This window comes from Silurus aristotelis (assembly GCF_946808225.1).
Source record: "Silurus aristotelis genome assembly, chromosome: 12".
In the NCBI taxonomy this organism is placed as follows: Eukaryota; Metazoa; Chordata; class Actinopteri; order Siluriformes; family Siluridae; genus Silurus; species Silurus aristotelis.
The window spans coordinates 23,825,447-23,838,146 of record NC_139585.1 but is presented as its reverse complement, the minus strand read 5'-3'; the positions used below and the strand labels follow the sequence as shown (position 1 = coordinate 23,838,146).

The following is a 12,700-nucleotide window of genomic DNA, read 5'->3' as shown; positions in this document are numbered from 1 at the left end:
TCCTCTCCAGGTTTAGTCCAGATATGTGATTCTTTCACCCAGAAACAATCAAGTCGTACATTTCAAAGAGAAGTACTTTTTTTTATCTGTTTCTCAGTGTGTCTAGATTAAAGATCTAGCCTAATAATGTTGTGTATATGTTTATGCAGGTGAGGCAGGACATGAAGGAAGTGATCTAAGAGGTTCAAAGGACAAGGCAAAAGTTCAGGGATTTGACCCCCAGTTTTGATCTTCCTGAAGAGCACAACCTTAACCACCGAGATATGCTGCTGTAGGTCGGTTTCAGGTTTGTAGGTAGGAGCATAAAGTACGGCAAGAAACATAACATTTCATAAAATACAGAAATAAAAAACACGGACATAAGATGCACATGGAGATTTTAATCAATCCGACTTTACAGGAAGACAGTAGTATTGCAAAGACAGAAGTGGACAAGGGGTTTGTAGGTAAGAGAGTTGAACGCTCACTGTTGTCCAATTCCTCTTTTGGGGTCAAACGTCAAAAGGACATGGCTGGGCATCAGTATGCCTGAGCACATGAGGGTCACCATAAAGCCAGTTTATACTGTTTTTTTTTTTTCGTTTTTTTTTTTGAGTAGTCACAGAAAACAGTGTGTGTTGATTGCTACAGTATATCTATCCTGCTTCTACATGGCTACGAAGTACAATAATACTACAACGTTAAACCACGTTTGCGTGTTTTTTTTTCTTTAGTTTTTTTTTTCTCTTTACAACTCATCCAGTTCATGCAGGAGGAAAAAAAATACACAAAACTTCATTTCATCCAACCGTCAGGGGTAAAAGACTAATCAAATTCAATTCTTAGTGAGGTTCAGCTCAATCGTGTCACGTCCCGATTGTAATATTACGCGATTTATTATTTTTTCCTCTGGGTTTGAGAAAACAGAAACACAACACCACCACAATGACAGCACAGTAATACAACACAGTGAAAACGTACAATTATCATCTGCCTTTTTTTTTTTTTGCCTGTTTTTTTTTTTTTTTTTTTTTTTTTTTTTTTTTTTTTTTTTTTAACCCCGAAATTGTTAATCCCTTAAGCTTTATCCGTCCGTCCACAAGAAATTGTGCTACATCAAAATAAATTCACATTACAACGATTCTCTCATATTTACAGATTTTTCTAAGTCAGAATCTCATTACATGCAATTGTTCGATGTGACGTGTGTCCACTCCAGCGGCTTGGAAAAAGGTCTAAAACAAGATACCAAAAAATATATGTAACAATCTGTAAAAGAAAAAAAAAAAAAAAAGAAATAAACAATTAAAAAGCAGCAAAAATACGTCCTTCGGACCTGTAAGTCTTGTAATAGATATGTTGGTTTGACGTCGAGAGCTCTGGTTGGTCGGCAAATGTGCAACCTGCTGATGGATCTCGAACCTAGTCGCAATCGATCAGACTTGTAAATCAAACACTATATCTGTAATTATAATACATCACCTTCTGGGAAACCAGTGTCATTAATGCAAGTCGTTAGACCCGGATGTGTGGAGTTTAAAAAAAACACAGTAGTTATATTAGTTATTTATGTCCAATCACACAATTCAGTCAGGGATTAATGAGAAAAAAGTGACACAATTTGATCTCAACATAGATGCAGAAACTATCACCCAGGGTCCCCAAACTAAGGCCTGCCCCCATATTTTGAAAATAAATCCATACGGTAGTTTTTCCGGCTTCCGGTCCGCTGTCATTGCGAGAGCGGCCTCTAAAGACGAATCACAGACACCACATGCTATTTGCTTTTACATGCGAGACGGCGCGCTGCACGGAGAGCGCTATATTTATTATAAAAAATTTATGAATTACATAATTATACTTCTTAATGAATTTTCTTTAGCGCATTTTCATGATTCAGTACTGTTTTTTTTATCTTTATCTTTGTAATAAAGTTCAGAACTATTTTACATGGTGTTTTTTTAAACCACTATCCATTGAGTTATTAATGTAGCCTAATTATTTGTTGGATTCACCCACCCACTATATTTTTTTATTTCAATAACAATGAAAAAAATAAATAATGTAATAATAAATACATTTAAAATCAAAATTTAATGTCCACAATAATACTGGTAGGCACTCTGGCCCATGTCATTTGCTGTTACAGACCGGCTTCCCATTAAAGAAAGGAAATATTATGTGGCACTCAGAAAAAAGTTTGGGGACCCCTGCTTTAACCACCGCACCATAATAGTTTAAATTCTTCTAAAATGCCGCTTGGGGGGGAAATAAAAAAAGGCTGATCAAATTGACAGCTGGCTTTAGGTTCTGCACTGTCTCACTGGCACGAGATTTGTTCCGCTTGTCACACCTTTGAGCCAAGTACAATAAGCAGCCAACTGCAGCTCCACGTCTCTATCCTGTTTGAAATCTGTCCGGGAATAAACAGTCATAGACATCGCAGTGAGGCTGCACCAACGCCAGCAGGGCTTGGCACGAGTGCCTCGACAGAGTACCAAAATAAATTAAAATGTAAAACCATTAAATTACCTACAAATTAACTGTAAAAAATATACTTCTGAATATAGATTTCAAACAATTGGAAAAAGAAAACAAAAAAACAAATCAAACGTCACTATAAAATACAAAAAGAAAAAAACACACCCACGGAGAAGCACGCACACAATTCATGTCCCTTTTTTCCCCTTAATGTGGTTTAAAACAATTCCTTGACATCAGATATAAAGTTCTTAGAAACATTTCAGGTTCCACCGAAAAACACGGATCGATACAATATCAGGAATGGAGATCCTAACAGTTCTCCCAGTCCATATCCGTTATGCTTTTTTGCATAATATATTGCTTTAAGGAATATGTTTTGGTCTAGCCCTACTTGTGATCTGCTGCATCGGTGCTCATTTTTTTCCTCCTATTTTTCCTCCTTTCTGTGCACTTCGTTTCTTAAAGGAATTCCATTTAAGACAATCTTTCCCAAAAGAGTGCAATGTGTCCTCACAAAAAAAAAATAAAATCCACAATAATCACGAAAACCAGCTCAATAAATTACATGGTGTATCTAATAATTTTTTTTGCTTGATCCGGTGTTATAATCCCCTTGTAAGATAGATTACTTATGTGTAATGAAGAAGTGAGAAACCGTATGGGGAAGGAGGCTGTTTATGGTCGTGTACAGCGGTGAGGTCTAGACGCAGATCTCGATGGGCGTAGTGACAAGGATGCGGCTGCTGGGGGCGGCGTTGTCTCTAGGCACACGCTCATAGCTGGTCGTGGAGGATACCGAGCTGTTGGTGGAAACCGAGCTGAAGTGATGACCTGCCATTGCTTCCACCGGGCCATTCTTGCCTGGGGACAGGGTCTGCTGTTTCATCCGGTCCACCAGCAGCTCCTCCTCCTCTGACGAGGAGCTGTGCGTCGCCTGGCGGTGTCCTCCTCCCCCACCTCTTCCGGCCTCTCCATCCAGCATCCAGCGCTGGGCAAGATGGGCAAAGACCTCCTTGACAGAGCAGCGCCGCTCACGTTCGAGGGCCAGTAGCTTGCGGAACATAATTAGCACCTCGTCGCTGAAGCGCCGCCACTGCGAGGGGACCGTGCCCGTCGGCCTACGCTGCCAGCGGGCAAACTCGTCGTAAAACGTATCCGAGGGCACGGCCTTTTCCCATGGGAAGTTGCCGGTCAGCATGCAGAAAAGAAGCACCCCCAGGGCCCAAACATCTGTGCTGTAGTCCACACAGATGCCATCACGCTGGGAGGCATCGCTCAGCTCGGGAGCCGTGTACGGGATGGTGCCGCTGACACGCTTTACCACAGAGCCGGCGCACCGTGCCATGCCAAAATCGGACAGCTTCACCCTGCGGCACTCCCTATCAAACAGCAGCACGTTTTCTGGCTTGATGTCACGGTGCACCAGCTTTTTACAGTGCAGGTAGTCTAAGGCAAGGGCCACCTGGTGGACACAGCGCTTAGCCACAGGCTCCGGAAGTCCCACCTGAAAACATCCAGAGAATAAAAAATAAAAAAGATTCAAGACCAAATAAAAATAATAATGCAAATAAATGTTAGGGCAAAAGTTTATGGACACCTGACCACGTATCTGGCTCTTCCCCAAACTATTGCCACAGTTTAATCAGAAGTAAAATGTAAAAAACTGTTCCTGCCTGAAATTTAGCCCTCTTAACCCAACATGCATGGAAAAATCCCTACAGACACTAAAGATCTACTGATTCATCAGTTTTGCAGATTAATCTGCACCGATAGTCGATTGTTAGATCTATCGGCTATCGTCAAAAATACATAACGATAATTTTTCCGGCTTGCGTTTGTTGCTGGAGTTTCTAATAGGGTCCGCTGTCATTACGAGACCGGCCTCTAAAGGTTGGTCATTGAGGTCATGTGCTGTTCGTGTTTACACGTGAGACCGCGCGCTGCACGGAGAGTGCTATATTATATTTACTATATATAATTCATTAATTATATAATTATATTTGATTGTTACATACATATTTCTTTTATTTAGCACAATTTCATGATTCGTTACAGTAATTTTTATTTATTATTGTAATCAAGTTTTTTTCATGTAGTGTTGTTTGTTTTGGATGAAGTCCACTATCAGTCGACCTCTAACATACATGCTTCAAAATCTAGAGTGAAGCCTTCCTAGAAGATTCAAGGTTATTATAAATGCAAAGGGAAAACCGCTTCTGGATGCGGTGTTCAAAAATGAACATGACTGGGGGGTGTCCAGAAACTTTTATGGTGTTTATATATATATATATATATATATATATATATATATATATATATATATATATATATATATATATATATATATATAAACAGTACAAAAGATTTTGGACCCATAAAGGAATACATACATCTTTTGCACCAAATGCATCTATTGCTTGAACCTTGCAGAATATGAAGACATAAATAACCTTAACTCATCACTAGTACTTTGTTATACTGCATTAGGGCTGAAACGATTCCTCGCGCTCTGGACAGAAAACACAGAAATCGCTGCAGAATGAAAAAATAAAGGAAGGGGAAGAAAACAGCGAGGGGCGATGAGAAGATTCGTATGGAAGCCCGTTTCCGCCACATGAAAAAAATAAAAGTTTGCCGAATTCCAAATCCAATTTTGCAATTCTGACTTTTTTCAAGCCCATCGGGCAGCGTCACTCCCTCTGGAGGATGCAGTTTGGATTACCTGTGGAGGAATGATGTCAAAGAGATCCCCCGCTAAGGCGTACTCCTGCGCGAACACGTAGTATTCTTCGGTTTCGAACGCGATCCCGAACATGTTGATGATGAAGGGGCACGGGGAGAGGTACAGCGAGATACTGTACTCCCTCAGGAAACTCTTGAGCTTAGTCGTTTTTTTCTTCAGGAATTTCAGCGCCATCTTGGTACCTTGGTTAAAATCATACAGAGTCATATTACGGGAACAATAGTCTTGGCAAAATGGATTTGGTTAAGTTAATTACGGCTAGTTACCTCTGATCTTGTGAATGACAAGGTCCACCTTCCCGTAGGTGCCTTTGCCGAGCTCGCGGATCACCTCATAATACTTGTTAACCTCGAGCTTCTCCAGGTTCTGCGCGGCAAAGAGCTGCAGCTCCTCCAGGATGTCCACAGACACTCGAGACACAACAGGGGAGGAGCTCATTTTTTCCACAGGAGCAGGTGTGGAGAGTGAGAGTGCTGGCAACCACTTAACGGTACTGCAGTCACACAAACACACACACATTTACATTTATTAAAATTCCAAAAATGGGCTTTTTTTTTTTTCTTCTTCTATCCTCTAGAGTCCACTGAACAGTTAATTATCTGTACGTTTTGTATCCCCTCAGCTCGAGCCTTGCTGCAGGCGAAGTAATTAGTGTGAAGATATGCAAGATGGTTTCAGAAGATAAGGACTTTGTATAGTCTCATCTAACCTGTCATTCTTTTTGCTCGTGCTCAAAATAGCAGCAGCTTCTGTCGTGCAAGACTGAACGTCTTTCTTTCAGAACACATCAGTATATATCACTGTAGATCAGAGCAGCCCGGTTTGACTTATAGGAATAAATCATACCAATAAAAAACGGATACAATTTACATAAGGCCACGGCGTAAGCAGGCACACTGTATAAACCCCCATGCTTGTCCTTTCGACCTCTGGTTTTGCAGCTACATGAATGAAATTCTTTCTCAACAGAATCTCTAATCCTGTTACAGCCTTGATGGTGAGCACCTTCTCCCTCTCCCTCTCTCTTTCTCTCGCTCGGTTCATGGCACTGCGGCGGATGTAAACACAGAGGACCATTTGTTACCGCCGGAGGATCGAGAGTGCTTAGTTTGCACTGCAGGTTACAGCATACAGCTGCAGCTCCTATTCGTGTAGGCTGATGCGATGTCATGTCCAATGACTCTCCCTCGTCATCTCGTCTTATCGCCGCCAAACGTCCCACTTTGTGAAACCTGGCCGTTTTCTTTTCTTTTTTTTCTTCGCAAAAAGGGTAGAAGCGAGGATTCTGTGAGATCAGCTTTTAGAGCTGTGCACAAATCCGGCACGTTCACACCGCCGCGCTTATTCACTGACGCAATCAATCGGAAGCGGGAGCAATACGACTCGCTAGGTCAAACCCAATGTCAGCATGAGTGTGTCTCAAAAAAACACGAAACACGTTCCGCTTGCACGTGCGAATACTGCAACATTTTACATGCATAACAGGGTATTATTATACTCGTGCACTCGTTTGGATCGTGTCTGCTGGCTTTCTTTAATTGTGTGGTTTCTGCAGCTCCAATGTGACTTGAATGTAATGCGATGCAGGCAGTCTCTGCACTGATGACAGGTGCACATGGTTCTACATGGTTCCTGGCACTAAATCTTGATTAGCACTCCTTAATTCCTTAATCAGTATCACTGTCGGTGTCTATAAAGTCCATGTCATGGTCTGCCCTTTTTTCTTGCACTCCATCTGACCCCCACAATTAGATTTTGTGCACATCGGACCAGTTTCAATGGTTCCACAAAAATTTTTTCCATGGATGGGGGGAATACACAATAACAAATCACATCATATTACTATTACACATATTTTAGGGTTTCATTATTATGTATATCCTGAAATTGAAACTTAACTCAACGTAATGCAAAATCAGTGAAATCTTAGTTTATCGATACACAGAAAAAAAAAAATCTACGACTTATACAAGTGAAGGAATTTGGCATAAGCGGCCTTTTTAAAAATGTTTTTAATAAAATATATTGCAGACTGCAAAAGTCAATAAGGTGAAAAAATCCAAATAAACGTTATGTTTTTAACCTGTCAGTACCAGATGATCCACAGGCCAGTGGTTATAAACTGAGTGGTGGGGAAGTGGGAGCTTAGTGGTTGTTGCAGAGGCAGACCTACCGGGGTGGCACAGGGTGGCAACAAAAAGCTTTTCCACCCCATGTGCCACCCCTGCACTTGTATCCCCTAGTATAAAATATAAATGTAATCAGTTTCCTCGACTGATTTACAGCGTGTGATGACAAAAAAAAAAGCATATACCCGTAAATAATGGCAAGAAATCTGATCTTTATATTAAAGCATATACCAAATAAAAGACCCTTTGGAACTGCTTCTTGAATTGAATACATTTAATCACTGATAACAAACAAATTACTCGATCCAGCTCTTTTAACGAATCGAATTTATATTTAAATATAAATAAAAGCATATGACATATTATTGTAGTTCATTTTCAGTAACAGCTAAACACTAAACTATTTTCCAAAGTATTAACCTCAGTAGGTTGTATCTTGTCCGAACTTTTGATTAGTGACTTTACGTAACAACGCATTTGGCACAGATATCGGGTTCGGGTAAATTCAATCACACATCAGGCTTTGTTTTAATTTTATAGACCAATATTAAAAAGTGCACCCCGGTGTACATGGCGAATATCCACAAGAACCATGCAAGGATGCTTGCTTAAGTCTTGCCACCCCTCATAATTCTCATGCCACCCCCTTGCCACCCCATAAATAATTTATTACCTCTGCCCCTGAAAGATTGTTAGATAAAATCCCAGCAACTTCAAGCTTCCATTGCAGGGCCCTTGAGCAAGGCTGTTAACTTTCAGGTGCTCGTCTTGGCCCAGATCAGCTCTTTTTCAAGATATAGATGTTGCTGCCCACCAAAAATAATGAAAACTATTTTTCCACAATGAGTACCACTTTAAGCAAAAAAAAAAAAGTGGTACTCTTTGTATTCATTAGAGTCAGAACATACAACCCTTATGTTCAGCTACATTCCAGTTTAATTTCTATACATTCAGGTATTGATCAAAACATAGCTGTGGGGGTGTTCCTATGAGCAGCTTTCCTACTACAGTGTTCCCCAAACCCTCCTTTTTAACAGCAGACTTGACAACTTCTACAAAGTGTGATGCTAGGCCAGGAAAATAGACCCCCACCACTCCATAAACCCCACTTCCCTGGTCCCAGGAAGACCACCGGTTCTCTTTTGCGCTTCTCCTTCTTTGAATTGAAGCGGAAAGTGTTTATTCCAAAAATGTGAAAACTTTTTGACATGATAGTCAAAAAATAATACAATTAAAAAAGCCATATCTAAGCCTTCACCAAGAGCTCTTCCAAATTTTTTGTTAAGTGGTGGTCTGATGTACATTATACGGACAAAAGTATTGGGACACCTGATTTTCCCAGCCACAAACAGCAAATCAGCAAAGCTGAATTCACACAATTGTACAGGGTGTCTTCGGATGCCGTAGCATGGAATTTTCCCTTCACTGGAATTTGGAGACCCAAATCAGTCCCAGAATGACAATTCCCATGTGTTAAAATTATAATTATAAAGGCAATTATAAGAGTAAATTGGGACTAAATGTGGAATGCGATGCTCAAAAAGCACATAACGTACTTATGTCCAGGTGTCCAGAAGCTTTTTGCAATATAGTGTATCTGAGCTAATAAAAATGTGTAGCTTTTCATCCATACTGCAAATGCACAGGCTGAATGCTCCAGGCAGCCCCTGAAGTGCATGATGTAACAGGTAATGTCCAAGGACACATGCTCAGACCACCTGCTATGCTATTTGCTGTTTGCTGTCTTGAAGGTGCCTTAGGGCCTCACAGTGTTCTTGCGATTTTTCACAGTCAAAAACCCCCACTCGCTGAAGCTCCCATCTGTACCATTTGGTCATCACATGGACCAGACATGCGTGACATGGGAGGGATTACTGCAGGAAAGTTCAATAGTACGGGTTTCACCTGACAGAAAACCATCACTGACCGGTTTTACTGCTTTGATCCTATTTGGGAAGTTAAAAAGAAGCAAGTGTGAAAAACCTCTAAAAGCCAGACATTATGACATTTATCCATCAGTCATCCTGCACTGTCCTCTATCAATTTCAAGTTTTCAAAACCAACACGGATCTCAATTTATCATTGAGAGGCTTTATGGTCCAGTCCCTCACCAAAGATTGAGCTAGAACCCGGACACTACATTCCAAACCAAAGATATGAATCGTTGAGTGAATGCGACAAAGTGAGACGCGGCATTCTGAATCAATCGATACAGATGAGCAGGCAGGTTTCCAATGATGAGGTATCTATTCAAAAGGACTGCTAACAGACCTCTAAACCCAGATAGATTTTTCATTCTTCTAATCATCTGGAGGGGGGAATTGGACTTTGAATCCGGGGGGTTGTGGGTTTGAGTCCTGGCCATAACAGGCTGCAACTCTTGAGAGCTCAGTTGTGTGAATGGGGATAAATCACTCTCCCATGGATGGTCCTGAATCCAGCTGCAAAAGGTGGAGGGTTGGTGTTGGGTAAGAAACCCAATCCTGTAATAAAACGGCTACGGCGACAGCAAGGAAGCCATCAGGCCCTTTCCACCCAATGCACCTCATGGCACGGGAGAAAAAAATGATCATCAAGACAGTTACAGAAGCCAAACCCAATCATTTATAACTCAGTACAGTGTATGCAGAAGTACCAACAGAATAAAACAAGGTTTTTTTTAAGTGGTAAAAAGTATTACAGTCCAGCAAAATACACTATATTGCAAAAGTTTGTGGACACCTGGTCATAAGTACGTTTTTTGCTTTTTAAGCATCGCATTCCACAATTAATCTGAATTTGCTGTTATAATAACCTCCACTCTTCTGGGAAGATGTTCCACTTAATTATGGAGAGTGCTTTTAGACATTAATATTCATAAGCCATTAGGGAGTTAGTAAAGTCAGGTACTGATGTAGGGTGGGGCCTTTGGTGGGGTGCAGTCAGTGTTCCAATTCATCCCAAAAGCGTTCAGTAGGGTTGAGATCAGAGCTTTATAGCAGATCATCTTCCACTCCAACCCATGCAAACGATATCTTCATGAAGCTCCCTTTGTGCACAGGGTTAATGTCATGCTGGTACAGGTGTTGGGTTTTCAAGTTCAAGTGAATGCAAAATTTGATTATACTGCATCTACAAACATGCTATACAACTGTGTGCCTCCAGGATTGTGGTTACAGTTTGGAGAAGAACCACATATGGCAGAAAAGGTCATGTCTCAATACTTTTGTCTAAATAGTGTATGTTTACTGGACATTTGATGTTTAAGCACTGAGCCCATTACGATTTCTATTTATTTTTGCTGCATTCTCTATTTATTAATAATTATACCATTATGTAGCAGGTTTAACACTATTCTCAATGGTTTCTCTGTTTGATATCTAAATAACTGTGAAATTTACTGCCCATATGTGTTTTCTCTATTATAGACAAATGTTATTCTTTAGCTGGTCAAGGTGCAGTAGGATGAGAGGGCCTGTGGAGCTCATCCACCTCCTGAATCATTAATGCGGAGCTGTTACTCTCTCACCTCGTGTTCAAACTGCAGGGGTGTGAAAAACCAGGATCTGAGCAACATGCATAAACACAGACACACACACCTGCCTGCTTGATGAAAGAAATAGTCTCTAGATTAGTCCACACACACACACACAAAAAAAAAACATGCGAGATTGGAAATGCTAGTCTCTGCTCCAGTCCAGCCTGGTTTAATTATTGCCTGCTCGCACACAGATACTCGACCTGATGATTAACTGTGTACTTAAATTAGGGGATTCAAACCCTGCCTGGCATATAGTGCAGTTTTATAGAAAAAAACGAATATAGGGTGCAGCTCCGATTAGCTTTTAAAAACGATTTAAAATGTGCGTGTTGGAAATGAAATATTCTCAAAGATCATTGATTTGAAACTTTTGTGATTAATTTATTTTTTGCTCCACTAGGGGGCAATCTAGAGCAATGACCCCAGCTACTAACATGCTAATGATAAGGAATGCGTCATTAGCAAGCTGGACCGTGTCTTTACAACAATACAGAGATTTAGATTTGTCCATCAAAAAACTCATTTATTATTATTATTATTATTATTATTATTTAGACTAAACTATGTGTCCTTTCCTTGAACACATTTGATATTCATGATCTAAAATTGCTGTTAAATGATGTACCTTTATTACCTGTTTTGTTTCCCAAAACAACAAAAACTATGTCCATCCCTGGAAATACATGTAAGCGGTCCATAAAATGGGTACCCTAATCTTGCAACAGTGCAGGTTATGTACATAACCATCATCTACTCAGCTTTCTGCTTTTGGATTGAAGTGCACCTATTTATTTAAAAAAAAAATATATATATAAAAAAAATCTGCCAAATGATAGAATGTAATCCAACCGAGGTGTATCTGCATTCAAACATGAAATATATATAAATTAAATTTATATATATATAAAAGCTTCTTTGGTGTTTGGTTTACTCTCAGTGCTGAGACGTGTCGAAAGAACAAAGCGTTTAAAGCCTGGACATGATACTGATATAGCAAAATGTCTATATTACGATCAGATTGTGAGCAGTAAACACACACACACACACACACACACACACACACACACACACACACACGTGCAGAAATGTAATGTAGATGCATGTTGCATGGCCTACAGAGGTAGAGGTATGGAGACGAGGCAGCTGATGTGCAGAATATTCTTGAACCCAAATTGAAAATCTTGTTCTTGTCTAGATCAGGGTCATTATGAGGATTTTAATGTGCTTTATTAATATCCAGGTGACCTACAGGGGGTCTGAATCATCCAGCACTAAAAGCCCAGCAGACAGGAGCACAAACACAAGCTCAGGAGCTCCAGTCTAATCCATGCTTCCAGCTATTTATTATTAATAGAAATCATTTGCGACCTTGTTCAGCTTCATGCCACATTTTTTATTTTTTTTATTTTTTTTGAGGAAGGAGGAAACACACTTCAGGTAGGAAATGAAGCACAAAGAAGATTTAAAAAAAACGTTGAGAAAAAAAATGATCGTTTTGACAATCACCAATGTATTGAATAATAATAATAATAATAATAATAATAATAATAATAATAATAATAATAATAATAATAATAATCAATAGAATTCACCCACCATGAAACCAGTCCTCGTTTCTTATTCTTCCTGTTCGAGCCAGAAATCCAAATCCCCTCTTTCAATACACACCGCACATCTCTTCCTTTCCCTAAAAGCGTCCTGGGCTTGTGGTTCCTCTGTCCGCATTTCCTCTCTCCAGGCCTGGCCAGTGTTTCCTCTGCGCGCCGCTCCGCCGCTATTGTCCTTCTCCAGGGCTGAAAATCAAAGCTTCCGAAATGCTGCTCAAAGCCACGCCTTTTCCTTTGC

General features: G+C 40.2%; 1 protein-coding gene across 1 annotated transcript; it reads right to left on the bottom strand.

Annotated features, from left to right (window-relative positions):
* Positions 1-818: 818 nt before the first annotated feature.
* bsk146 (brain specific kinase 146) lies at positions 819-12,639 on the bottom strand. The gene is made up of 4 exons (XM_083555805.1): positions 12,452-12,639; positions 5,473-5,699; positions 5,186-5,388; positions 819-3,967 (listed from the first exon to the last, which is right to left on the bottom strand). The coding sequence occupies exons 2-4, from the start codon at positions 5,642-5,644 to the stop codon at positions 3,164-3,166; spliced, it is 1,179 nt and encodes a 392-aa protein (XP_083411931.1). The 5' UTR covers positions 5,645-5,699; positions 12,452-12,639; the 3' UTR covers positions 819-3,163.
* Between the last annotated feature and the right edge of the window lie 61 nt (positions 12,640-12,700).